The sequence below is a fragment of the Argopecten irradians genome, chromosome 11 (genome assembly GCF_041381155.1).
Source record: "Argopecten irradians isolate NY chromosome 11, Ai_NY, whole genome shotgun sequence".
Taxonomy (NCBI): Eukaryota; Metazoa; Mollusca; class Bivalvia; order Pectinida; family Pectinidae; genus Argopecten; species Argopecten irradians.
The window spans coordinates 25,023,418-25,051,165 of record NC_091144.1 but is presented as its reverse complement, the minus strand read 5'-3'; the positions used below and the strand labels follow the sequence as shown (position 1 = coordinate 25,051,165).

General features: G+C 35.1%; 1 protein-coding gene across 1 annotated transcript in view; it reads left to right on the top strand.

Moving 5' to 3' along the window:
- LOC138335101 (metal transporter CNNM2-like) overlaps window positions 1-26,791 on the top strand; it is a 33,982-nt gene extending 7,191 nt beyond the window's left edge. Inside the window, exons 2-7 of the mRNA XM_069284025.1 lie at window positions 782-1,829; window positions 7,505-7,648; window positions 15,474-15,605; window positions 16,397-16,561; window positions 17,808-17,888; window positions 18,686-26,791. Coding sequence (XP_069140126.1) covers window positions 782-1,829; window positions 7,505-7,648; window positions 15,474-15,605; window positions 16,397-16,561; window positions 17,808-17,888; window positions 18,686-19,233 — 2,118 coding nt within the window. The 3' untranslated portion in view covers window positions 19,234-26,791. The remainder of the gene's footprint in view (window positions 1-781; window positions 1,830-7,504; window positions 7,649-15,473; window positions 15,606-16,396; window positions 16,562-17,807; window positions 17,889-18,685) is intronic.
- The last annotated feature ends 957 nt before the right edge of the window (window positions 26,792-27,748 follow it).

The following is a 27,748-nucleotide window of genomic DNA, read 5'->3' as shown; positions in this document are numbered from 1 at the left end:
TGATATCATTATGTCAGCTTCGGCGTCCGGGAATCAGTTTCCGTGCGATAACATAATTATTTTTTGTCCAATTTCAACCAAATTTGGTATACTGCTTTATATCAATAAGATCTCTGATGAGGTTGATAATGGTCAAAATTCGTCAATATTTGCAAGAGTTATGGGACTTTAAAATCGTCAAAACAGATAAATCCATGGTTTTCGCTCGATAACTTAAATAATTATTGTCCAATTTCAACAGAAAATTTAAGGTTGCTTTATATCAATGAGATCTCAGATGAGTTTAATAATGGTCGCAATCTGTCAACATTTGCAAGAGTTACGGGACTTTAAAATCGTCAAAACAGATAAATCCATGGTTTCCACTCAATAACTTTAGTATTTATTGTCCTATTCTCAACCAAATTTGGTATAATGCTTTATATCAATGAGATCTTAGATGGGTTCGATACTGGTCAAAATACGTCAATATTTGCAAGAGTTACGGGACTTTAAAATTGTAAAAAAATGGTTTCCGCTATATAACTTCAGTATTTATATTCCAATTTCAACCAAATTTAATGTATTGCTTTATATCAATGAGATCTAAGATGGGTTGGATACTGGTTAAAATCCATCAATATTTGCAAGAGTTACAGGACTTGAATACCTCACCTAAGACTAATTATTAACAATATTTTCAACTGTAAATAATTATTTTTTGTGATGCTGTGCAGGCGACACATCCACTTCTGTGGAATTCTTGCTTTAATGATTTAAGGTAATAATGTGCATTTTGCAGGTAACAGAGGCTAGCAGTGACGGTCAGTACGCCAAGGTGGTGGTGAACCTCCGCTCCTTTGGTCCTGGAGAAGACTTCTACCATGTCTGTACCAAGGGCGAGGGCATGGGCAGCTGTTGGTACCATCAAGGGGAGAACAGTCTGTCTCGTGTGGTGGTACAAATCAAGGAAGAGGAGACAACTCTACTTCCCCTGTGGCTTCAAATCTGCCTTATTGCGTTACTGCTCTGTCTTTCTGGCCTCTTTAGTGGTCTTAATCTAGGATTGATGGCCCTCGACAAAACCGAATTAAAAATTATTGAAAAATGCGGTTCTAAAGATGAAAAAAGTTATGCAAAAAAGATAAATCCAGTTCGGAAGCGGGGTAACTTCTTGCTGTGTACGTTGTTGCTAGGTAACGTCCTTGTGAACAACACTCTCACCATATTACTTGATGATGTCAGTAACGGTCTGTATGCTGTTATAGGTGCCACGCTTGGTATCGTGATATTCGGAGAGATCATTCCGCAGGCGATCTGTTCCCGGCATGGACTGGCGGTAGGGGCTCAGACAATCTGGCTCACTCGACTTTTCATGCTGATTACTTTTCCTTTATCATTTCCAATTAGTCTTTTACTAGATAAAATTCTTGGAGAGGAAATCGGACAAGTGTATGATAGAGAAAAATTATCAGAGCTTGTGAGAGTGACTAAAGATTTTAATGATCTTCGTAAAGAGGAGGTTGACATAATAGAAGGTGCGTTAGAATTGACAAGAAAACCTGTTCGAGATATTATGACTAAAATCGAAGATGTGTACATGTTGGATTACTTATCGCTTTTAGATTTTGAGACAGTGACAGAAATTATGAAGCGGGGTTATACTCGTATTCCAGTGTATGATGGAGAGAAGAGTAATATTGTTGCTTTATTGAATATCAAAGATCTTGCCCTGGTCGACCCTGATGATAAAACGCCATTGAAAACTGTCATTAAGTTCTTCCAACATCCACTGGTATTTGTGTTCGATGATCAGAAACTGGATCAAATGTTACAAGATTTTAGAAAAGGTAAGTCCAGTCCAAAAAATCTAAAAAATAAGATATTATGGTATAAGGCATTCATCTTTGATCTTTACAGCTGTATTTTTTGAGCAAATGAATTCCATACCATCTGACAACTTCACCCATTTTACAGAAACATTGAAACAAAGCAAAAGAGTAACCTTAATGATGGTGGTTTTGATAAATCGAAACGACGTGGGTAAAGGACACTTAACCATTGATTAGTCCCAATTTTTGATGATTGCAAGTCTCAAAAATCACGTCAAAATATGACTTCACAGTTACTGGAAGGTTTTGGTATTTCAAAACCAATGTATTTAAGATCCTTATTTAAATTAGAGAGGAATTGAATTGCATGCCAATTCAGTATAAGCTATATATGGTACCAACCAGGCCCTGTGCACCTTTTGTTTGCTTATAGCAAAGAGTTTTAAGAGCAAGTTGCTATCAAATAAGTGGCTTTTGTGGTAATATTGATTTGTATATGTATTATACATGTCAGTGCTCCCTGTTATTTATCCCTCATCAAAGTCGCATAGATATTTGAAATATATGTACATGTTTATGTATTCTGATTGTAATATGCATGGAGGATATCATGTTAACTCGCATATCCCAGCATGATACTGTGTAAGGTATTGTTACACTAGGCAAGGGCACTTCATCACAGCTCTACAGGATTCACTAGCTAAAATGTAGAAGTTCTGAAAAATTGGCAAAAGCTGGGCTAATTAGACTGATCTGTATCAAGTCCTTTGAGAATGCTGACAGGAGAGTTAATTAAAAGTGAGAGACATACATTGTAAAAACTCTTTGTATTCTGTATTTTGTTATCACACAGGTTATGTATTGATTAATGTATGAAAATTATCTGGTGTTGGTTCCAGTTAGGCTGGAGAAGTGTCTATTGGGTGACCATTATATATAGAGGTAACTCTACCAACAGACATATTAGTCAAAACAGACAAACATTAGTCCACACAGACCAACATTAGTCCACACAGGCCAACATTAGTCCACACAGACCAACATTAGTCCACACAGCCCAACATTAGTTCTCACAAACCAACATTAGTCCACACAGACCAACATTAGTCCTCACAAACCAATATTAGTCCACACAGGCCAACAGTAGTCCACACAGACCAACATTTGTCCACACAGACCAACATTTGTCCACACAGGCCAACATTAGTCCACACAGACCAACATTAGTCCACACAGGCCAACATTAGTCCACACAGACCAACATTAGTCCACACAGACCAACTTAGTCCACACAGCCAACATTAGTCCACACAGCCAACATTAGTCCACACAGACCAACATTAGTCCACACAGGCCAACATTAGTCCACACAGACCAACATTAGTCCACACAGACCAACATTAGTCCACACAGGCCAACATTAGTCCACACAGACCAACATTAGTCCACACAGGCCAACATTAGTCCACACAGGCCAACATTAGTCCACACAGACCAACATTAGTCCACACAGACCAACATTAGTCCTCACAGACCAACATTAGTCCACACAGCAACATTAGTCCACACAGCCAAAAAATTAGTCCACACAGACCAACATTAGTCCACACAGCCAACATTAGTCCACACAGACCAACATTAGTCCACACAGACCAACATTAGTCCACACAGCCACCAACATTAGTCCACACAGCCACAAGCCAACATTAGTCCACACAGCCCAACATTAGTCCACACAGACCAACATTAGTCCACACAGACCAACATTAGTCCACACAGGCCAACATTAGTCCACACAGAGCCAACATTAGTCCACACAGCACAACATTAGTCCACACAGCAACATTAGTCCACACAGCCCAACATTAGTCCACACAGCCAACATTAGTCCACACAGCCAACATTAGTCCACACAGACATTAGTCCAACACTCATTAGTCCACAGCCAACATAGTCCAACCAAATTAGTCCACCAAGGCCAACATTAGTCCACACAGGCCAACATTAGTCCACACAGCCCAACATTAGTCCACACAGGCCAACATTAGTCCACACAGCCCAACATTAGTCCACACAGACCAACATTAGTCCACACAGGCCAACATTAGTCCACACAGACCAACATTAGTCCACACAGACCAACATTAGTCCACACAGGCCAACATTAGTCCACACAGGCCAACATTAGTCAACACAGACCAATATTAGTCCACACAGACCAATATTAGTCCACACAGGCCAACATTAGTCCACGCAGGCAAACATTAGTCCACACAGACCAACATTAGTCTACACAGACAAACATTAGTCGACATAAGTCAACATTAGTCCAAACAGCCAACATTAGTCCACACATGCCGACATTAGTCCACCCAGCCCAACAATAGTCCACACAGGCCAACATTAGTCCACACAGCCCAACATTAGTCCACACAGACCAACATTAGTCCACACAGCCCAACATTAGTCCACACAGACCAACATTAGTCCACACAGGCCAACATTAGTACACACAGCCCAACAATAGTCTACACAGACCAACATTAGTCCACACAGGCCAACATTAGTCCACACAGACCAACATTAGTCCACAAGGCCAACATTAGTCCACACAGCCAGTCCACAGCAACATTAGTCCACACAGCAACATTAGTCCACACAGCCAACATTAGTCCACACAGACCAACATTAGCCACACAGACAAATTAGTCCACACAGCCAACATTAGTCCCACACCACATTAGTCCACACAGACCAACATTAGTCCACACAGACCAACATTAGTCCTCACAAACCAATATTAGTCCACACAGGCCAACAGTAGTCCACACAGACCAACATTTGTCCACACAGGCCAACATTAGTCCACACAGACCAACATTAGTCCACAGCACAGGCCAACATTAGTCCACACAGGCCAACATTAGTCCACACAGACCAACATTAGTCCTCACAAACCAACATTAGTCCACACAGGCCAACATTAGTCCACACAGACCAACATTTGTCCACACAGGCCAACATTAGTCCACACAGACCAACATTAGTCGACACAGGCCAACATTAGTCCACACAGACCAACATTTGTCCACACAGACCAACATTAGTCCACACATACCAACATTAGTCCTCACAAACCAACATTAGTCCACACAGGCCAACATTAGTCCACACAGACCAACATTTGTCCACACAGGCCAACATTAGTCCACACAGACCAACATTAGTCCACACAGGCCAACATTAGTCCACACAGACCAACATTAGTCCACACAGCCAACATAGTCCACACAGGCCAACATTAGTCCACACAGGCCAACATTAGTCCACACAGACCAACATTAGTCCTCACAAACCAACATTAGTCTACACAGGCCAACATTAGTCCACACAGACCAACATTTGTCCACACAGACCAACATTAGTCCACACAGACCAACATTAGTCCACACAGACCAACATTAGTCCACACAGGCCAACATTAGTCCTCACAAACCAACATTAGTCCACACAGGCCAACATTAGTCCACACAGCCCAACATTAGTCCACACAGACCAACATTAGTTCTCACAAACCAACATTAGTCCACACAGGCTAACATTAGTCCACACAGACCAACATTTGTCCATACAGACCAACATTAGTCCACGCAGGCCAACATTAGTCCACACAGACCAACATTAGTCCTCACAAACCAACATTAGTCCACACAGGCCAACATTAGTCCACACAGACCAACATTTGTCCACACAGACCAACATTTGTCCACACAGGCCAACATTAGTCCACACAGACCAATATTAGTCCACACAGACCAACATTAGTCCATTTTTCACAGTAGCCTCTACTAAAGTCATCAGTTCACTGTAAAACAAACTCAACACAAATCTGTTCTAAATTCAGCATCAATTGAATCTGCCATCAATCAATGTATTATATATATACAGTCAAGAACATTTCATATTATGGTCAATATCATTCTACTATAATGGTTTTAGATTGGGGTGATTGTCGGTGACCAGGTTGCTCATTCGATAGAGCATTGGTCGGCTGAGCATCTAGTATTTGAACCCTGGTTTGGGCATGTAATTTTTTGCAATTTTTGTAGCCTATGCATGTGACCAAACCCTGTTTAAAATACTTAGCAAGGGGAATACCCGAACCTGTGTTGTGTGTTGAGTCTTCTGGGAGGTAAAAAAGGTAAAAAGATAGGAAAGAGTATAGATACTTATGTAACCATTGGGGGTTGCAGGTGATCAGGTAACTCAAATGGTAAAGCATTTGGCTACTGTTTGGAGGATATCGGATTCGAACCTCTGTCTGCCATTTTCTGTTCCTACATGTATTTATGCCACAACATCCACATTTGAATCGGCGTCAATTGACTGTATACTGAGTATCAATTTGGCTGCTACATAAATTTAACCATTATGGGTATCAGCTGAATTGGCAATAGAAAAATCTGTTGATGATCTGAACAGTAAAATATGGTTATAACAAACGTATTGGGACCAAAGAAATATCTTAGTTATAAGGTTAGTTTGTGATATACATATTACACATACACATCTTATAGAAATGAAAATTACTATATTATAACCATGTATTAAAAGCATATGTTTTACTGTATATGGCATATTCAGCAATATCATGATCAAAACTACAAATTTTAATTGATTATTCATTCAGACATCCTGATAAAACATCAACAAACTTGGTCGTACAATCCTGAATACCAAACCACACAAATATGTCTGTGGCTTTTGTAGCTTTCAGAAACCTTCTCAGTGTCACAGGGTGTCATTGAAGTAGTCAACTCTATCATCAAGTAGTTTGGTTTCTAATGATACAATCTGATACTGCAATACATGTTTAATAAGCTGTTCAGGATACAATGACACCCATATATATGTATAACAGGGGGATATCGTGATAGATAGGCAGATAGATATACTGGCATTTCCATAGTATCCTGCTGTCACACAAAACTTAACCAATTACACGCTTTTCTCTTGTGCAGCTAGCTAGAGATAGATAATTTGTAAACATTGTGTGCTTTACGGTTAAGTTTATCCAAAGTACAGAAGAAAAAATAATTTTTTGATACCATTAATTAATAAATGTGATAGCTATTTTGATTATTTTATCAATTTTTTGTGCATCATTAAAAATTTAAAGATGATATATAGATAATTGTTATATCACCTATTTTCTCTCAGAAATCTTGTTCAAAGATACATTTTTGCAATTTTTTCCCTGTATTTTGCATTTGGTTAAAACATGATTTAGATAAGTTAGACTTTTTCCTTACTTATATTGCTTTCTATGATATACAACAGATCAAGACTTGTATATAAATTTTAGTGTTGTACATACATTTGTATGTATCTGCAATTAATTATAAGTGACTGTAATGAAGCAAGGAAGTACAAATACACTAAAAATCGACTACCTTTAATTTGTTAAGAACAAACGTTTAAGTGTATGGCATTCAAATAAGTCATTTAATGACAAAACTTTTACAAGATAAAATTAAATGTTGTTCAAGAAACCGAAAAAGGTAAAAAGAGAGGAAATAACTAAGTACATGTGTATAATTTAAACCTAAGATGTTTCAGAAGATTGAAAAATATGTTTGCACCTTGTTTGAATAAACATTTTAATATGAGATATACTTTCTACATTGTTTTAGGACATTCCCACATGGCGATTGTCAGACGTGTCAACAATGAAGGAGAAGGGGACCCGTTTTATGAGACGCTAGGCGTTGTCACTCTGGAAGATGTTATCGAGGAAATCATTCAAGGGGAGATAATCGACGAAACTGATACATTAAGTATGTCATATTTATCAAAACAATGAATTTGTGACATATGCAATGCTTTATTTTAGATCTACAAAACTTATGACTATTTTAACGCAATTATTTTAGTATTAGAGGTTAAACATAAATTGTTTATGTATAAAATGTCTACACAGCAAAAGAATGAAGATACTTATATGACAGTCACATGTTGTCAGATTTGACCTTGAAGTTCTCTGAAATTAAGTCGCCTTGAAAAAAATAAGTTACCGTATTTTTCGGAGGATTTGTGGCGACTTTTTGCCCTGAAAATCAGGAGTGCGACCCATACACCAGTGCGACTTATTTGTAGATGAAAACCAAAATCAGATAATGTCTTTGCATTATAACATCATGATTCACATGTGAAAATCATTTACTTACGGGTTTAGTAAAGTTATACATTTACTTACAGGTTTAGTAAAGTTATACATCGAAAAAATCTCTGTAAAAGTGTTTTAAAAATATATTATATTATGAAAATATAATAGAGATAAAAATAATTAGGTACTAGATGCATGTTCAATCGTAAAATTGTTTAATTCACGGAAAATTGGGGAACTGAAGAGAGGTAGTTTATGATAAATATTGATATTAAACGTAAAAAATAAAATTAATGTAAATTATTCTTGCAATGATGACATTTGCCTAATAGCCTGCACAGTATCTGTACTTATTGTTTTAAAGCAAAAACAAAGTGTAGCTCTCACATTTGACCATGAATTACATTGTATTACATACTATGTTGAAGTTCTAGGTGCCACAATAGATTGAAACTTTGTGTGAAATTTACAGAGAAATTGGCTGTATTTATAATCTCTCTTTTATTGTGACTAGGTAATAAATATTCATTATATTACCCTAATTAAGTCTCTGAAGTGCAAACTCTGATAGGTTATTGCAGGCAGGCTTATTTGATGTAAAAGTTCAATCAATAATGGCTATAAATAGTAACGTTACACAGCTTAATAAATCTCGAAAAATGGCATTGGATTAAAAATATGATATCTAATGTCTCTTAAAGTTTAGAGGAGGGGTTGTTTTATGTGAAAATTTTGCCCTTAACATAACTTGTCTGTCTAAATTGGAGTATTTTATCGTCTTACCTGGTAATTGTGCTGTCCAGGATCACCTTGATGTCTAGATTCATTTATTTTCATCATGTTGATGCTGAACTCTCTTTCCAATGTTTTTGTAAGGATACATTCATCGATATATCAGAATATCTCGCTTCATAAGAAGAGATACATGTAACTAAAGGGACAATTCAGTCTAAGAGAACATTAAAATTTGCACATATTTCGGAAACAAAACCAGAAATTAGATTAGTTGGTTTTACTTTTATATGCCAGAAAAGCCCACTGTAGTGAAATGTATTTGAAATGTTCAAACTTGCTCACTGTCCACCATTACACAAAGTGGTTGGATGTCTTGTATGCTGAACCTTGACCCTTGTCAGTGTAGTAAAGAAATTTTTGTTGTACGTGCTTTTCAATATTTCTTGTTGATGTTGATGTTAATGCTTTATATTACAACAACATTAGAATAAGATAATTCTAAACTAACAACTTTGTGTTATACAATAATTAAAATAGGGTTGTCTTTTTTCACTACATTATCAGTTTTATATAGGTATTATCCATGGTTATTTACATAGGCATTTTTCCTGATCTACAGAGGAAATGGCTACCTCTCCCTCTAGCATATACATTCTAAGCTACTATTCTAGCACCGATGCATGATAGTAGCTGCTTAATAAGACATTAAACCAAAACAAAATAAAACCTCACTGTCATGCTCTCATAAACAACTAGGACAATCGTAATGTGTGAAGAAGAAACTATTAAAGGATATATAAGTATAATGTACCTGTTAATGCTCAGTGTCGTTTGTGATCAAAGTGAGGCATGTGGCACGTCATCAAGTTCAACCTTCAAAATATATAGCTAGTTCTGACACTGATGCACAACATTATATGGTGTACTTTTCTTTGGATGTCCTGTATATCATACAGCCAAATGGGATGTATACAGAAATTTTAATTATAAAAACCATCGATAGGCAGTTCCATACAGGCACCAAGTGGTTTGGCCTGATAGAAACAGATGAGGTCCGATTTGAGAACAAGGTCAAGCCGAAACTTTCCAGAAATCGACTAACTTTTGACTGTAGGGTGCAAAAATCAATCCAGTACTGAGACCACACGTTTTGATTTGATAAAGTGGTTCAAATACCATTATATGGGCTAGAGTCTACAGAGAGATTTTTAGGTAATAATTTATTTATAACGCAACAGCCACAGAGTCTACTTTTCAGGAAATTTACTATGATTCATACCATCAAAAAACAATATGTCAACATTTAGGAAATTTACTGTGATTTATACCATTAAAAAACAATATATAATGGATAAATAAGATAGTGATTCCACAGGGACCTGGTTGCTGTAACAATGTCCATATTTTGTTTTTTTAAAAGAGACATGGTGGTATATCTTGTCCCTCTACCATTGAAATTTTGGGCAGCGGTGGCCAAATGGTTAAGATGTTTCGATATATTACCACAAGTCTTTCACCTCTGGGTCGTGAGTTAGAATACCATATTTTGAAGTTACCTAGTACTGACCTCTGGTTGGTGGTTTTTCTCTGGGTACTCCGGCATTTCTCCACCAACAGACCTGGCACATACTTACTTGACCTTGGCTGTTAATAGGGTGTTAATTTAATAAACCCTAAACGCAACCTATTGAAATCTTCCATTTATTAGCTACCCCCGGGGCGCAGGAGTAGCGGGGCCTAATAGGGGAAATAGAGATAAATCCTATAAATTGCTACCAGTCCTTGAGTTCTGCAAGGATTGGAACCAAATTTGGCCAGAAACATCCTTGGGGGAAGGGGAACTTTGTTTGTATAAATTTTGGCTCTGACCCCCCGGGCCTGAGGGGCAGGGTCAAAAAAGGTCAATTTGGCTATTTCTATATAAACAATTTCTTCTCTGCAACTGAGCATTGGAGATCACTCATAATGCAATGGTAACATCCTTTTAGGGTGGTGATTCAAAATTGTACAAATGATGGGGCTGACCCCCCGGGACCTAAGGAGCAGGGTCAAAGGGGGTCAATTTTGCTATTTCCCATATAAATGACTTTTTCCAGAAACTAAGCATGACATAGCACCCATAATGCAATGGTAGAATCCTTATAGGGTGGGGATTCAAAATTGTACAAATGATGAGGCTGACCCCCTGGGGCCTTAGGCCTGGGGCCAAAAAGGTTAATTAGGCTACTATTTTCATATAAATTACTTCCTCTCTGAAACTATGTATTGGATAGCATATTCGTATGGTATCTATAGCATCATTATATGGTTGGGATTCAAAATTAAATAAATCATGGGGTCAATTTATCTTTGTGATATTTGAATCACTTATTTCTAAATTACAGAATTACTCAAAAAAAAAAAAGAACAGGTGAGCGATACAGGCCCTCTGGGGCTCTTGTTTTAATTAATCTGGCTGCTATATGAGCAACAACAAAATGAAGAGAGAGAAAATAATACAACCAAAAAAAGAGACTTATTTTAACTCAATATATATAAAAGATTCTGCAGAATAGGGATACTTAATAGGGATACTTTATTAGGCTTAAATTGTAGAGTTTGAGTGCATGAAAGGCAACGGTCTGTAATCCTTATCAATATGGCTTATTGACAAACATCTCTGTGAGCAGACATACATGTAGACCATTCATAGTATGAAAAGTGTGGGCCGTGGCTGCTTGCAGCTTCATAGACGACATTAAGTCTGCTTTGAGGTAGAACAATCAGCCAGAGTGTTGATTACCCTGACTTAACGAAACTCAATGAATGTAACCAGTCATGTATATAGATACAGAGCAATTTTTTTCCGTCATTGGAACCCTGACTGAGCATTGGTGGCTAGTCCAATCAATACAGATCCTTACCTATAGACTGTTGTACATGGCCAGAATCAATGGAAGCTGCGCCCGTCTGCTCTCCACACAGAAACCTGTGTCCCTTTATAGTCAGAACTGTGTTGGCAAAGAATGGATAGTGTAAATAAAACAATAGCCAAGATAAAGAAAAATTCTGAGATAGGCATGAATAGCTAGCATTGAAAAAATCTAGATATAGATAAAAGAGTATGTGAAACATGGTATGGCTTATAGTATCCAGTGTACATTGGAATATCTATGGGGACTAGGAACATTTAAATTGTGAAAGAATTGAAATATTGGAACATACATGGTAAAAGTCTGATTTGTCCTAGCTTATATTTGGGTTTCTTATGTATTGTGAAAAGTTTGGTTTTCACCAACTCAATACATGAGCTTAAATTTAAACAAGGTATTTGATTTATATATAAGTAATTAGAATTAGACTTGTAATGGACCGCTCCGGATCCACTACGCTGCTCTACGATATGCTCCAATAGAGCATCATATTGGAGAAGAATTACAAGTCTAATTTTAATTAAATTTGAGTTTAAAGGTAACAAATTAAAACTTCATTTTGGGGGAACACATGGGTCCACGAATGTAATTTCAAATTAAATAGTTATTAGCTAGGATTGGATATATATATTACGTATATATACTGGATACAGGTTGTTCATCTGTCTAAACGTCTGTGCACACAACAAACGACCAACTATTCCCCCTAAAGTACTGGAATGATTTTAACAAAATTGGTAGCAATATATAATCCTTATACAGTGTATAATGTACATAATATTTATTGGAACAAGATACCTTTACTTTCTTCAAAGTTATGCCATTTTGTTGCAAAACTATTAAACAGCTACTCCTCCTAAATTACTGGAGGGATTTCACTGAAACATAGAGAGGAGCACAGTGTATCTAGTATTACAGGATAGGGTGATTACAGAAACAAAAAAGGATGGGGTTCATCTGATCATATATTATATATACTGTATATAGCATCTAACGCCAATCGGTCTATTTTTCTTGTCCAATGTAGATGTCTTGTCCAAATATATGGATATTTGGATTGAAAAAGTTTAAGGATCAGTGTTGATCAATACACAGGCTAGCAACCCTATCCTTACTTAGAATGATTTATAATGAATAGTGAATGTCTTTCCTCTAGAATAAGTCTGTAGAGCTATTTCTTGCCAAATTATGGTATCACCCTGGACATTGATAAAGGAAGTGGGATGACTGGTTTGCCTGTTGTGACTGATTGGTGTCATATGTTTGAATCAGAGTCCTGGCAGTTATATGCTTCAGTGAGATAGCACTATAAAAAGGACATTAGTTTCCACTATTTCAAGGTTGTACAACACAAATATACCACAGCCTCCTAAATCACACAAGCAAGCACAATCAACATATTACATATAAGACTGACAGTCCTTAAATGACCTCAGCTGTTACTAGGAATCTCTAAAACATATAAATGTTTTTATCAAATTATTATTGAATAATCAAACATACTCTGAAAGTGGCATACAAAGAGCAGATACTGTTGAAAAGAGGGGTTAAGGTGGCTGTGTCGTTAAGATGTCTCAGCATATTACCACTAGCCCTCCACCTGTGGGTAGTGAGTTCAAAGCCAATGTAGTACATGTCGGGCAGATACTGACCGCTAGCCAGTGGTTTTTCTCTGGGTAAGATGTCTCAGCATATTACCACTAGCCCTCCACCTGTGGGTAGTGAGTTCAAAGCCAATGTAGTACATGTCGGGCAGATACTGACCGCTAGCCAGTGGTTTTTCTCTGGGTAAGATGTCTCAGCATATTACCACTAGCCCTCCACCTGTGGGTAGTGAGTTCAAAGCCAATGTAGTACATGTCGGGCAGATACTGACCGCTAGCCAGTGGTTTTTCTCTGGGTAAGATGTCTCAGCATATTACCACTAGCCCTCCACCTGTGGGTAGTGAGTTCAAAGCCAATGTAGTACATGTCGGGCAGATGCTGACCGCTAGCCAGTGGTTTTTCTCTGGGTACTCCAGCTTTCCTCTACCAAGAAACCTGGCACATCTTTAAATCACCCTGGCTGTTAATAGGATGTTAAACTATTAAAACATAAACCCTGTTGAAAAGCCAAATATTATGAAATATCGGAGAAAACCATACAAAACACAAATAGCACTAAAAATATATATAGGGGATGAATATTTTAGGTACTATGCATTTAACAAGGATATAAGTGAGTGGGTGTAAAGATAACTGGTTTTAAGATACTGCCAGCTATTTATATACAATGTAAATAAGGAACTACTGCATAACTAAATATAATATTTTACTAAATCAATACCTGGTATTATGTTATGCATTTTCTCACAACCTAAAGGAAATTATTTTGTGATGAGTAACAAAAGCTGTTATATGTGTATCAAATAATCTACAGGTATATGAACATGTGAGCTGGCAATTGAAAGCACAAATGCTTTTATTATAAGGCCTTCAAACTTAAAATTATAACTATATACATACAACAAATTATATTGCCCCTTCTAGGTAATTAATTTTTGCGACATTCTAGTCGTTTTCAGTCGTTTGTTGAGCAGATATTGATTTTCTAGTTGTAGTATCCTAGTCACTATATTCATGTGCATGACTGTATTTCATGATGTTACCTAACAAGATCTTGGTGAGTTGGCTTCGAAACCAAACCATGGGTCACAATCAATTATACTATACTACCTTATAATTACTGAATGACAGATATTAACATGCTTTGATTGGAAATAAAGAATTATTGGTTTTTGTTTTCAACAATACCAAAAATTACACAACACAACAAAGTAACCATTTTCTGAAAGAATTAAATTAGCTATACAAGTATCCATTATACCTAATTCAAATCTTTCATCCTGCATAAGTTGGTAATAGTATACATTATAAACTGCAACTTTATATCACCTGTATATATTTTGGTAGTAGTTATATTTAGGGTGTAATGATAATGTCCCTGGTAAATCATGTTGTTTAATCACAATGCTAGAAAGATGTTGAAGACAAAATGCTGAATGAATTTTATTATAGCCCAAATGGCAGCTCCAACACTTGAAATGAACTTTGTTATAGCTCCAGTAGTAGAAATGCTGAATGAATTTTATTATAGCCCAAATGGCAGCTCCAGTAGTAGATATGTTGAGTGTACTTTGTTATAGCCCAAATGGCATCATCAACAGTAGAAATGTTGAGTGTACCATACTTTGTTATAGCCCAAATGGCATCATCAACAGTAGAAATGTTGAGTGTACCATACTTTGTTATAGCCCAAATGGCAGCATCAACAGTAGAAATGTTGAGTGTATCATACTTTGTTATAGCCCAAATGGCAGCATCAACAGTAGAAATGCTGAGTGAACTTTGTTAAAGCCCAAATGGCAGCATCAACAGTAGAAATGCTGAGTGAACTTTGTTAAAGCCCAAATGGCAGCTCCAACACTTGAAATGAACTTTGTTAAAGCCAAAATGGCAGCTTCAACAGTAGAAATATTGAGGAACTTTGTTATAGTCCAAATGGCAGCTCCAACAGTAGAAATGTTGAGTGAACTTTGTTAAAGCCCAAATGGCAGCTCCAACACTTGAAATGAACTTTGTTAAAGCCAAAATGGCAGCTTCAACAGTAGAAATATTAAGGTACTTTGTTATAGTCCAAATGGCAGCTCCAACAGTAGAAATGTTGAGTGAACTTTGGTATAGCCCAAATGGCAGCTCCAGTAGTAGAAATGCTGGGTGAACTTTGTTAAAGCCCAAATGGCAGCTTCAGTAGTAGAAGTTCTTTAACCTAAACTGTTATTAACTGTTAATGACCTTTATGTATTTCAGCTGACAACAGACAGAAAGCCCCACGAAAGTTATTGAGGCAGGACTTCAGTGTTTTCAACACACCAGATGATCACAACAAGGCTTTCATCTCTCCTCAGCTTTCCCTTGCAGCTTTCCGCTTCCTCTCTACATGTAAGTAATTATATTTTGTGGCGCGAGGGGGAAGGCGAGCACTATTTTGACTAGCAAATCTTACCCAGTATTATAAAACTTGTTTATTTAAATCAGCCAATCAGAAATGCCCATATGAAAGGTAACATCACGTTACTTGGTTATGTGAAGCCTTAATATCAGATTCTTTGTGATGTGATCCCAAGGCTTCTCAACATAACTTTTCATCTATGATCTATCTGAAAACAACTCTATAAAAAACCTCATGAAAATTACCACAATACTGCTGTCTCCTTGGTCACTACCATTATGCTATCACTAGTTCAATATGATTGATAATGGATAATTAGGTACTGTCGCCAACTGCCAATAAGCTGAATTGGTAAGAATCAAGAATAGAATCAATAATTGTAAGTCAGATACCATATTTGACCCAATAAGCTCCCTGGAGGCTTAAAACTGAAAAAGTAAGGGGTCGCTTAATATAACCAAATTTGGACTACTCTCTCATAAAATAATTGCACAAAGAAAGCCATAAATCAATTTGCAAAAAAGAAAATAAAGAAACATAGATGGTTTTCATATCTTTAGTCTGCATTTAATTCAACGTACTGGGTAAGTGAAATTGAGACTTCAAAAAGAGGGAAGGGCACTAATTGGGTTAAAAACAGTATGTACAAATTGTGTAAAATATTAACTGAAGGTAACATTCTCCTGAAAAGCAAACACGTGCAAGATAGTTACAGTATAATGATTATTTGATGCATATGGGAATAACTATAATATTTTAATATCTTGGTACTCGTTTTCAGCTGTGGATCTGTTCCACGAGGATTTAATATCGGAGAATGTGTTGAAGCGTCTGCTACAACAGAACATCGTGGAAGAATACCAGCCAAACATAAACGACACAGATTGCTTCAAATATCTCTACCAAGATGGAGTACCTTGTGACTACTTCATTCTTATATTGCAAGGTAAGTCAATTAGTAATTCATAATCAAAATCTTTTGTCTTATGTTACAGGGTTACCTTCATTTCGGGGTAGGTATCAATTGTGACCTTTCACCTCTTCTTAGACACCGTTGTTAGCTGGTTCCAGCTAGTTGTGGCGCGTTTTGTTCATTTACTAAATAGTTGTCCGGTTGTGCCATATAAAAACTGGGGTAAAACTTGCATGGTACTGAATTCCAGTGAGTGTTCAGTCGGTTTTTAAACGAGTTCAGAGTAGGGGCTTCTACTACGAAGTTGGGAAGGGAGTTCCACGAATCTACCACTCGCTGACTAAATATACTTTGTGTGACTTTAGTCCTGCTCTGTTTCTTAAAGAGTTTTAAACTATTACCTCTAGTATTAGCTGAAGATATTGTAAATAGCTTGTCTTTATCTAGTTTATCTATACCATTCAGAATTTTATAGACTTCGATCACATAATAGACTTCGATCACATCGACGTCTTAGGAGAGGGCCTATATAGGTTTAGCCTATTGCCCAATTCTATTGATTATTATCAATAAAATTGGTTGAAATGAAAAATTGTGATGTCCTTATTTTTTGAGCGAAATTCACATTGTTTTCTCTATAACACATGACATTATGCTCACAAGCACATGACATCACCCGCAAGGGCAGATAACTCTGTAATATGCAAATACAGGATAAAATCTGTGAGACCATGACATGATTATTGGTGAATACTTCTACCACATTTAAGGTACATGATACAAATTCACAGTCATATAATTCTGACCATGAAATCAAGTCAGAGGTCTCAATGTGATGATGGCTATACCTGATACTTGTTTTGGAAGGTACTATGTAATAAAAATTAACAAAGTTTAAATGTTTTGAGGCAACACAATCAATCCTGTCAAGAAATACCACCCAAGGGACCAAGAAAAATATCTTTATAGCCAGTGGTCTTAACACACAGGACAAAACTGTGTTGAAATTGACCATTTGGGAACCGGAGATAGTGGTCGTACTAAGCAGGTGGTCTTTTTACAGACGTGATTGCTAATGTAGCTAGATTTGTATATCCATACTGGACTATTTCTTTATACTTTAATGTCCTTTAAGCTTGATAATGTAAGTTCAGATTCACAGTCTGCGTGCTGGGAGATCTTAACAAAAAGTTTTATAAGCTTCAGCTATTGACTGTTATTTAAAGATATGTAACATTTTCTAAAATGTACAGTGTATATGTGACTTTGCATCTTACAGGTCATGTGGAAGTGAGCGTAGGATTCGAGAAGATGTGCTTTACTGGAGGCCCATTCTCTTTCTATGGAGTCCAGGCATTAGGTAAGGAGAGGTTTTACTAGGGACGAATGCAGCTTTTTCAAGATTTAGAATTTTCTGCACTTTGTAAAAGTCTACCTCCTTTGTTTGTTATATTTTCTAATCATGGAATGTAAGGAAGACACTATCACTGTGTAAACTTTTACTGTATCATGCCACTTTTTTCATTCCTTAAAACTCATCAAGGTATTTTTGGGTCGAAAGTTATTAATGTTGAAAGTTTATCTTCGTGACAGAAGAGCCAGTTCTTGCTCACAAGAGCAGATAAATCTGTCAGATAAAAAGAGAATTTGAGCTCACTTTACATATATTTAGTACATTACATGACAATTAAAAGGAATTCGATTGGATAACAGCCATGGTCTATTTTGCGACAGTTCCCTGTCCTTCTTGACTACGGAAGACTATATATATACCTGACTACGGGAACTATACCAAAGTATATTCCACCGGGAATGAGCACGCGACCAAATAAATGACGTCATAATGAATGTCATGTGACATACTAAATCTATTATGGCCCTTTCCTGGGGAACAGTTCCCTAGTCTTCGCCTCGGGAACTATACCTCGCCAGACAACACTATAGGAGTTCCCTCTGGAAAGGGCCATAATAGAGTAATATAACACTGTACTATAGAACTTGGTCATGCAATTAGTAGAAACTATTGGTTACAAAAATATAGACTATTTGTCTTTGTGGCTAAATACAAGGGGAGAACAAAACAATCTTTGGAATGAAAGTCAGAAAGTTCAAACATTGAAGATTTTATCAATTTCTTTAACATTGATATTTGCACAGATGTTGCAGAGGGGACATTTGTACCGGACAGTAACACAGACAGTGTCTATGTGAAAAACAAGCCGTATATCCCGGACTTCACCATCCGGGCAGTATCACCTCTGCTCTTCATTAAGATTGGCCGAGGGCACTACATCGCCGCACGCCGCGCCACACTGATGGGAAGGTCGAAAAACAAGTTTATGGCTAGTGCAGAAGATGATACCTTCAATCGGGAGTGGAAAAAGGCTACCTTGATTTCCCACGCTGGCTCTGCTGACAACATGCTGCGTCACAGCTCCCCGGATATTTCTAAGCCATCGATAACCATCAGCGAGGTTAGTCGCACTGCAAGTCCTGGTATGTCAAACTCCAAGCTTTCGCACGCTGACAGCAAGGATTCGAGCTGGAGTTTCCCTTCTACAGAAGAAAAAGGAGGATCCAGCTGCAAAGATCATGATGTCAAGGTGGATATGAAGGTCTCACCAGACGAGGAACACGAGGAGACAAATTGTCCCTCTGATGAACAAACATTCTTAATTGACTCAAAGAAGGAAGTCGTAAGCTAACAACCTATACCCATATGGGATCAGCTTAGGGTCTTAAAAGTTTTCTTTAATTAGTTGTATATATGGTTGTTACTTACCACACTGAACAACTATTTACAGATACTTTATTTACAACAGCTATATGCACCATAAACAAATTCATTATTTAGTTTCTAAGTCAGCATTTGTGATATTCATCGAACTAGAGCTGTACACTGTGCATTGTAAATTTATAAGCTTTGAACAGCATGCAAATTTGTTTGTCTTGTAAATAATAATATCTAATCTTGTAGCTAGAAAAATTGTTCTTATAAAATCATGGATTTGGAAGAGGTGCAGAAACATTGTCCTTTATAAGGACATAAATGAAAACAGATGGAAAACAAAATGTTTTGGACCCTATGACCCCATGTGGGATCGAGATGTTATCGTTATGTAAATATTCCAATCAGTGAGTTTTTTTTATATTTGTTACAGTTTTTACTTCAGTTCAATTTTTTGTTTCTAATGACTGAGATTTTTTTTTTAATGCTGGCAAGCTGCTTCAGCGATTACCTCAAATTTAAAGGGAGACAACTTCAATTTTATTATTAAGTTATGATTTTTTTCTCATAGAAAAATTGTTTAAATATCATAAAGCTAAATGGCTAAATGTTATCCAGTATCTAGAAAGAAATGAAAGCATTAAAAAAATATGGCGTATTCTACTTAACATTATAAGACCACCTGTATGAAAACATTTTTAATAATTTATTAACTTTTTTCACAGTAACTTAATTTCGTATTTTGCCTATCGATTCTGTCGCTGTGAGTTATTTTCACAATTGAAAAGCTCTTTGGTTCTAGCAGCTGAAACATTTTCACAACAGTTATTTTTTTTCCTAATTTTAATTGCTTGCAAAGATACGATAATGTAATTGCACACGATAAGAAGTTGGATTATAGTATCTATATGTGTGTTCAAAGGATTTACCAGGTAAATGAGCTCTGTGTCATTGTTCATGTAATTAGTGGTTATCTAGTCTAGATTAACTGGTTCATTAGTTATAACTGAAGTGTATAGTGTACTGTAAAACTTCTTCAAGTCTACTTACTTTTATGCGATTTTATTAAACTAAAGAGTAGATATTCAGCTCAAACAGGATACATTTTAACTTAATTACTTTCTCACTTGAGTCCATTTATGTAACTTTAGAAAATGATTAAAGAGACAGGTAATACATCTGTATATAAAAAAATATACTCCTTTTCCTATAATACTCCTGATATTGCCGAGGATTTTGACAACCTAATCTGATAAAATGAAATCATGTTTTGATGAAATCTAAAAATTGAGTGATTTCTAGAATGTTCAAATTATAAGGGAATTAAGAGTTTATTGTTAGGAAAGTGTATCATAAGAATTTTTTTTTTTTTTTTTTTTGGTTAATTGAAATTCGATAATACATTAAATTTATAAATAATCTGTATTTGCATAATACAGAGTTATCTGCCCTTGCGGGCAGGTATTTATTGTGACATCATATGTTATGAGTGCAATATCATTCTTTTTGGAGAAAACAATGTGAATTGCGGTCACAAAATAATGATGTAACAATCGATACCAACCCACAAGAGAGCTAACTCTATAATATGCAAAGATGGAATTGATGACGGAAGAGAAAGTTCCTTTCTGAACAAAATATTTAGATAATCTAACACTAATACCTGTAGAGGTTAATGAATATTCCACTACAGGATTAAAGCTATGCAAAATACTCCACAAACACAATTATATATCCTATAAAATGTGTAATATTACACTCCACCACAGGACCAAGTTTTTAGTATCACTGGACATGGAGTTTCAATCACTGCTTGTGTTTTGTGTGGTAGGGATGGAGAGCTATATTAAATAAAGTGTCTGTATATTTACATCTGGTCTACAATACCCTGATGTGTAAAGCATTCTGGCAATACAGACCTGTAACAAAACATAGAAAAATTGACTTCCCTTGTTCAAGTTTTGATGGAATAAGTTTGCTATATAAACGGTCAAGTGACCTGGATAATTTGGGCAAATCTAAATTCCCATGAATAAAATACGAAAAAATTATGACAAGTAGGATAACATGTTTAGCTTATTAATGTTAGAAATTGACAAATGCGCAAATGGTTTTCCCCACAAAGTATACCAAGAGGAGATTGCAAAATTACACAGTGTCAATTTTGTTAACAAGGCTTTCTACTAGCAATTCTACTATATGTGTTATCTAACTCAATTTTAGATATTTTGTTATATTAAAAAAATTACAACATAATTGAACTAAACAAAATGCTTATAGTAAAGTAACTAATATAGGGGACCAGATTTTAAAGAAAAAGACAAAAAAACACAATGCCAATGTCATAATTTCAGTGAATGCATCATTGATTGATCAAATTCAGAACATCTCTTCAACCATCAATGCAGTTTAAAACATTATTGGTGCTCTTTAGTTCAATGAGGTCAATTTTATAATGTGATATGATGAGTGATTTCAGAATTATAAAAGTTAATAAGTTAATGTTGATATGGAAAGGTTTACTTAAATATGCTCCACCACCACTGACAAATGGTATTTTTTCACTATCAAAAACATGAGCAGACGATTTAGTATTTTTGTTCAGTTACAAAAGTTACTTACTTTACACCATTACCACCATTGAAAAGTTTGAGCTTCTAATTTTACTTGTTTACTAAGTTGAAAATATAAAGAAATAATTAATTGCATCCCAAAAAAAATCTGTGTCACTATACCCTATTTGGAATGATATACTGATTGCGCTTGCACCAAAGGCAAAATAAATTATTTTATTATAGTTTTTGTGTTAATTAGACATACATACATACAATTGAACACCAATTATTGCTCAAATTATGAATGCCATTTATGCTCTGTAGGCGGTGGAGCATCTTTAAGATGGGGAGAAATTTTGTAAAATTAACTTTAACTTAGGACTCAATGTAAAATAAGAAAGACTTGTACAGTTTACTGACTTTATTACAGGAAGTTTTGAGTTCTACTGGCTAATAATTTTATATTTATCTTTTTTTCTTCAAATAATAGAAGTATATTTATTACAATTATGGATATATCCTATGTTGACGTGTTAAATGTAATTTGTTTAATTAACAATCATTATGTTAATACCAAAGACTATAGCTATGATTACGGTAAATCAAAATGTTTTTATCCTATGAAAAAGTTTGCTTTATACATCTAAAAAAGATATTTCAAAAGAAATTTCATAGTACAAATTTGTAAAATCTTATTTAATATCAGAAAATTTCAAACCTTTTTTTTTCAGAAATCTGAATGATAAAAAGCTAAACCGACTTAAAGTTTGACAAATTTTCTCAGGAAAATTGGCTTTGTTATGTATGTTAAGCATTCCTTAGGTCTGAGATCAACTTCAAATCTCCTTACATAGAACAGATTCAAGCTTCATCAAATGTTGTTAGATTTGAGGAAATCTCAGATTTGAGATATATTTAGCGTTATTGTTTATGTTGCGTTATATCTATTCACACATATATATATCTATATATTTGTTTTTGATTTGTACTCTGTTTTTCTTGGTTTTTGTCTCTTGTCTTGTAATATATCAATATTGCTACTTTCTATAAACTGTAGAGTTGTCTACCCTTAATTTTAATTGGTGGACATCCTGTTAACAAATAAAAGTAAAAAAAAAAATACAAAGATGTTTAAAATTAGAAATTACATATCACAAAGCAAGGACATCATTCTTAGAACAAATTACATAACAATTGAAAAACATCTCAAAATAAATATTATGTTCATTAGGTACATATATTTCTGTACAGTGATAGTCTGGACGCCGATAGTCCAGAAAGCTCACAATCTGGACGGAAACACCGGGATATGAATATTATTATTAACTAAGTAGACAACCTTTGACAGTTCTGAATTTTTTCTATTCTCGAAGGATCTGACTGAGAGCAGTAAGTCCAGCCTATTGAAGGTCCACTGTGCAATATGTAGCTGTACTGTATAGCCAGCTAAAGAGAGTATAGGCCATAATACCCACAGATTCTGTGGCTATGTCACCTAGCATATCTTCATCTTGTGTATGTTTAATGATGCACAAACCTTTTTCTCCAGTGCACCTACCAGTATGACCAGTATCAACTTTGATATAAAATTTCAAAATATGTACATTTACATCACAAGATTTGAAAATACACCTGTCTCTTCTGGTTTCATTACGGAACAAAGATGTAGGTACCTAAACCTAATAAGTATGCACAATGCCATTATACAGATTTAAAGTACATTACTGTGATTGACTATGTTAATATACTGTAAAATGTAAATCACTGGATTTTTGCATCTTCGTTATTTCCAACATATTCACAAAAACATAAATTTACGAGCATGGGCTCTTACCGACAAATTTGCATTCATATATATACGTTAGATTTATTCAAATGTTATATTCACATAATATTTGAAATAACATTCAAGCTTTCTCGCGAAATTGTTTATCTTGCTAAAATGAATTGATTTACAGTATGCATGTATGTGCTTAGCAGTTGTACATGTACATATGTGCTGTTTGTGAAACAGGTATTATGTTAGCTTCAAGACATAATTAGTTTACATGCTCATACCTGTCATAGAAGTCATACATATTGGGTTATCATAATTGTATACAATTATACAGCATATGCTTATGCATCCATGTATGCTTATGTGTATGCTTTTAGCTGTGCATATCATTTTTGTTGGTACACATTTTTTAAGAGAGCTTATAGATATGTATACTGTTTTGTTTATGTACAGTATTATGCTATGAACCCTTTGTACAGAAAACTTATATTTGGTCAGCTAGCTTATTAAATTCTGAGCTTCTTGGAAAAGTAGAACTTTCCGGAGTTTTCTCAAGACTTAATTAAAATGTGTATGTGTACCAGGTACCTTTCATTTAGATACTAACAGGTAATAGAAAAATTGATGTTCGACAGGTCAAAGTTTTTCAAACAACTTACTGACACAGAATGTATCTTTAGATTCCAGACATTGAACTTTAGTTTAGTTCACACATACCTTATCCTGCACTCTTACTCACACAAATACACACAATATCATGATCACGTCTGACCCCAGGACCATTCAGCCAATCTTTGCTGATTCTGATACCTTTAATCAAAGATGGCAGATCATAGATATAGGAATGTTGTGATAGCTCAGTATGACTGACAGACAACTTCTAATAGATCAAGAATCAAGCATAGGCAGAAGCCCATAACATATTCTTATCTATCATAAAAAGGAAGTAACTCTTGATAGATCAGAATACTCAGAGCTCACCTCCATGTGCACTCTTCTCAGAAGATCTTCCAGATGAAAAAGCTTCCGGGAGCAGAACTGGAAGTTATATTCTAGAAGTAGAAGAGGGCAAATTGAGTTAGGCTTTAAGCATGAATATTCATTTTGTATACATGGAGGTACCAGTATTGGTTAATGTTAGGCAAATGACTCTGGGGAACCCTGTTGGTTGTTGAATGCTAAAAAGAGTTTATAAGTATTGTTATTACTGTGAAAACTGAACAGTATTGTTTATATATTTATTGAATATTCCTTGTAAATGGCAGAGTTTTAAATTATCTACTAAATCTTGTTTAATATTCTATTAAGATTCTAAGAACACTGTACAGTATGATCTAGAAATACATTTCACATTTAGAAAATAAGCTCACTTTGTAGATTTCTTCATTACTTTTTATTAACAGAAATGTTCAGCTAATTTTCTTATATATTTCTACTACATTTTCCTGCAAAATCTTAGTCTATCTAACTACCCAAGTACATTCTGTACTTATGTGTGTCTTTGTAGAAACTAAATGAAAATGTAAACTTTGCATCAGTAGCTTAGCATGTTCATCCAAAACATTTCAGTTTTTTTTAATCTACATACTGTCATGTAAATTTTCTCTTTTGAAAATTTGTAAAAGAAGAGGCATTTGTACTGTTTAACTTAAGATGTATTTTCTCCCTCTTAAGGACGTTTGTTTGAAAATTTCTCTTTTGTCATTTACTGTATGTGTTTCATAAAGTAATTGAGAGATACATGTATGCTTAAAATAGATTTATCATAACAAAACTGAAGAATATTTGTAGAATTTCTTGATCATGTGGATTGTGACAATGCAAACTTGTGTGCGGGTATTTTAGTTAGGGTCAATTTTTCTACATTAAAGGTAAATGTGGTGTAATTTCAGTGACAGATCCATGCAGAGGGTTTTTTAGTTTTTTAGGCTTCAGAAAAAAACCCTCATCCTGAGAATTTAAATATCATGTACATTTGTATTTTCGCCATTTTCCTCAATTTTAAGCTCATGGAACCTCATGAAATTTGGAACATCTGTATTAGTTCTCTGGATCCGTCACTGTTATTGCCCAGCATTTAGTGCCACCAAAATCAGAGAAGTGATTTTTGATAGCTTTGTGCAATGACCACATGTTGTAATATTTGTATGTCTAGGACTCTTAATATTACTATGTAAACCATAAGTAGCTCGATCTAACACTTCTACCATTTTATTTGTTAAACTGGGTTTGTCCAAAATTTCCATACAACACTATAGATTGATCTATCTATGAGTCATCAGAATTACTGGTATTGTCTTCTTCAACAATTTTCCAGAAATAATGTATATTTTTAATGACAAAAGACTTGTAATATATTTGTGAATTTGATGGGATTAGGCACAATATTCCAAGAAATAAAGAAATAGATGTATACACTTTCATTATTTGTTTAAGCACTTTAGGGTTACATTAAAGTTTGATCAATCTTAATGTTTAGAAAAAATAAAGAAGAAAGCGGTAAGATAATTGTTTAAACATAGTGTAAACGTTTTGATGATAACGACTACATGTATGGATAAAGAGTTGTGTTGTGATTTGAAATAATTATCAGTACATCTATGGGTGGTAATTTGCATTTTATAAAACAATAATGTGTAAAAGTTTTCTGTTTGAATCGTCTAACCTGTATCTTGTCCAGGAAAACGAGGAATATTATAAAAAAAAATAATTAAGTACCATTAAACAATTTGTCTTGAACAACATCATTATTTTTTTATAACTGGAAACATTATTATGTTTTAATAACTGGAAAAACTTTTGAATTTTCAGATTTTAGGCTTTGTCTTTTCGGAAGAAATTTGTTGCCATTAGAGATTTGATATGTTTACATGTTTTAAATATACACTGTTCTCAGAACCTTACATTTGTCTTTATATATTCCTATCTCCCTTTATAGTCAGGCATATACTTTCACAATTGTTCGAGTATCACAAATTTAACAAAAATAAAACTATTGTTTGACAGCTATCTTTTGTAGTAGCTGAAAGAGTAATGTATATTGCTACTGAAAATAGAAAGTTGTACATCGATGTGACTCTCCGCAGATGTCATTTTCTAATGTTTGTAGTTGTAGTTTTAACATGTTGATAACTCATTGTTGATAGTAAATGTCATGTTGCATCTGAAATGCATCTTCTGCAATAAAGCTGACTTCTAAATCATGTAACCTGTTTCTTCCTTTAATATATATACTGTAAACCAATTTGTTTCCATGGCAATTAAATTTTGTAATTCACTGGTAAACTACTCTATTGAAAAAGTTTTTTTTACATGGCACCTCTGGGTCGCAAGTTCGAATCCCATGTGGAACAGTCGCCAGGTACTGACCGCTGGTTGGTGATTTTTCTTTGGGTATTCTGGTTTTCCTCCACTATCAAACCTGACACATCCTCACATGACCCTGGCTGTTAATAGGCCGTAAAACTAAAGCAAACAAATTATTTGTTTTCTAATCAGCGGCGAAATATGCAAAAATGAATTGCATATGTAAATGAGTTGGTTTACAGTTGTGACTTCTTATCCTACAAGACTACTAATATAATTCTATAGCTTAATGTACCTGTTTTTCACATTGATACATGTAACTTGTTCAATGATCTTTCCTAATCGTGTCTTTTATTTTACAAAGTTGTCTCCCTTGCTGAAGGTATTGATTATGATGTTAATATTTTACGAGTGGAACACTCAACATTTTCTCTAGAAAATGCAGATTTTGGTTGTCAGCTAGAAACCGTTCATTATCCCTCATTATTTTCTTTCTTAACACTTTATTTTGGGATGATATATTAAATCCTTGTATGTGTTATTTCCCTTCCTCCTGTTCATTCAGAATACACCAACAAGGAAATACTAACTTGAGACTGAAGAGGAGACAGCAGGGCAAAGTCTCATCACTCAGGGGAAGTAACTCTTTTAAAAATTAATTTGGTATATTTCTTAAAATCATTTATTTGTCTCTTATTGAAAATCTAACAAGCATTCCCTGCATTCTCATTTTTAGTATTTATTTAAATATATATATTCATTCAGTACAGACAGATTGAAATAAAGGGAAGTAATTCAGATCAGCTAGAATGCTTAATAAATATACACGTACATCTCTATTGTACATATATTAG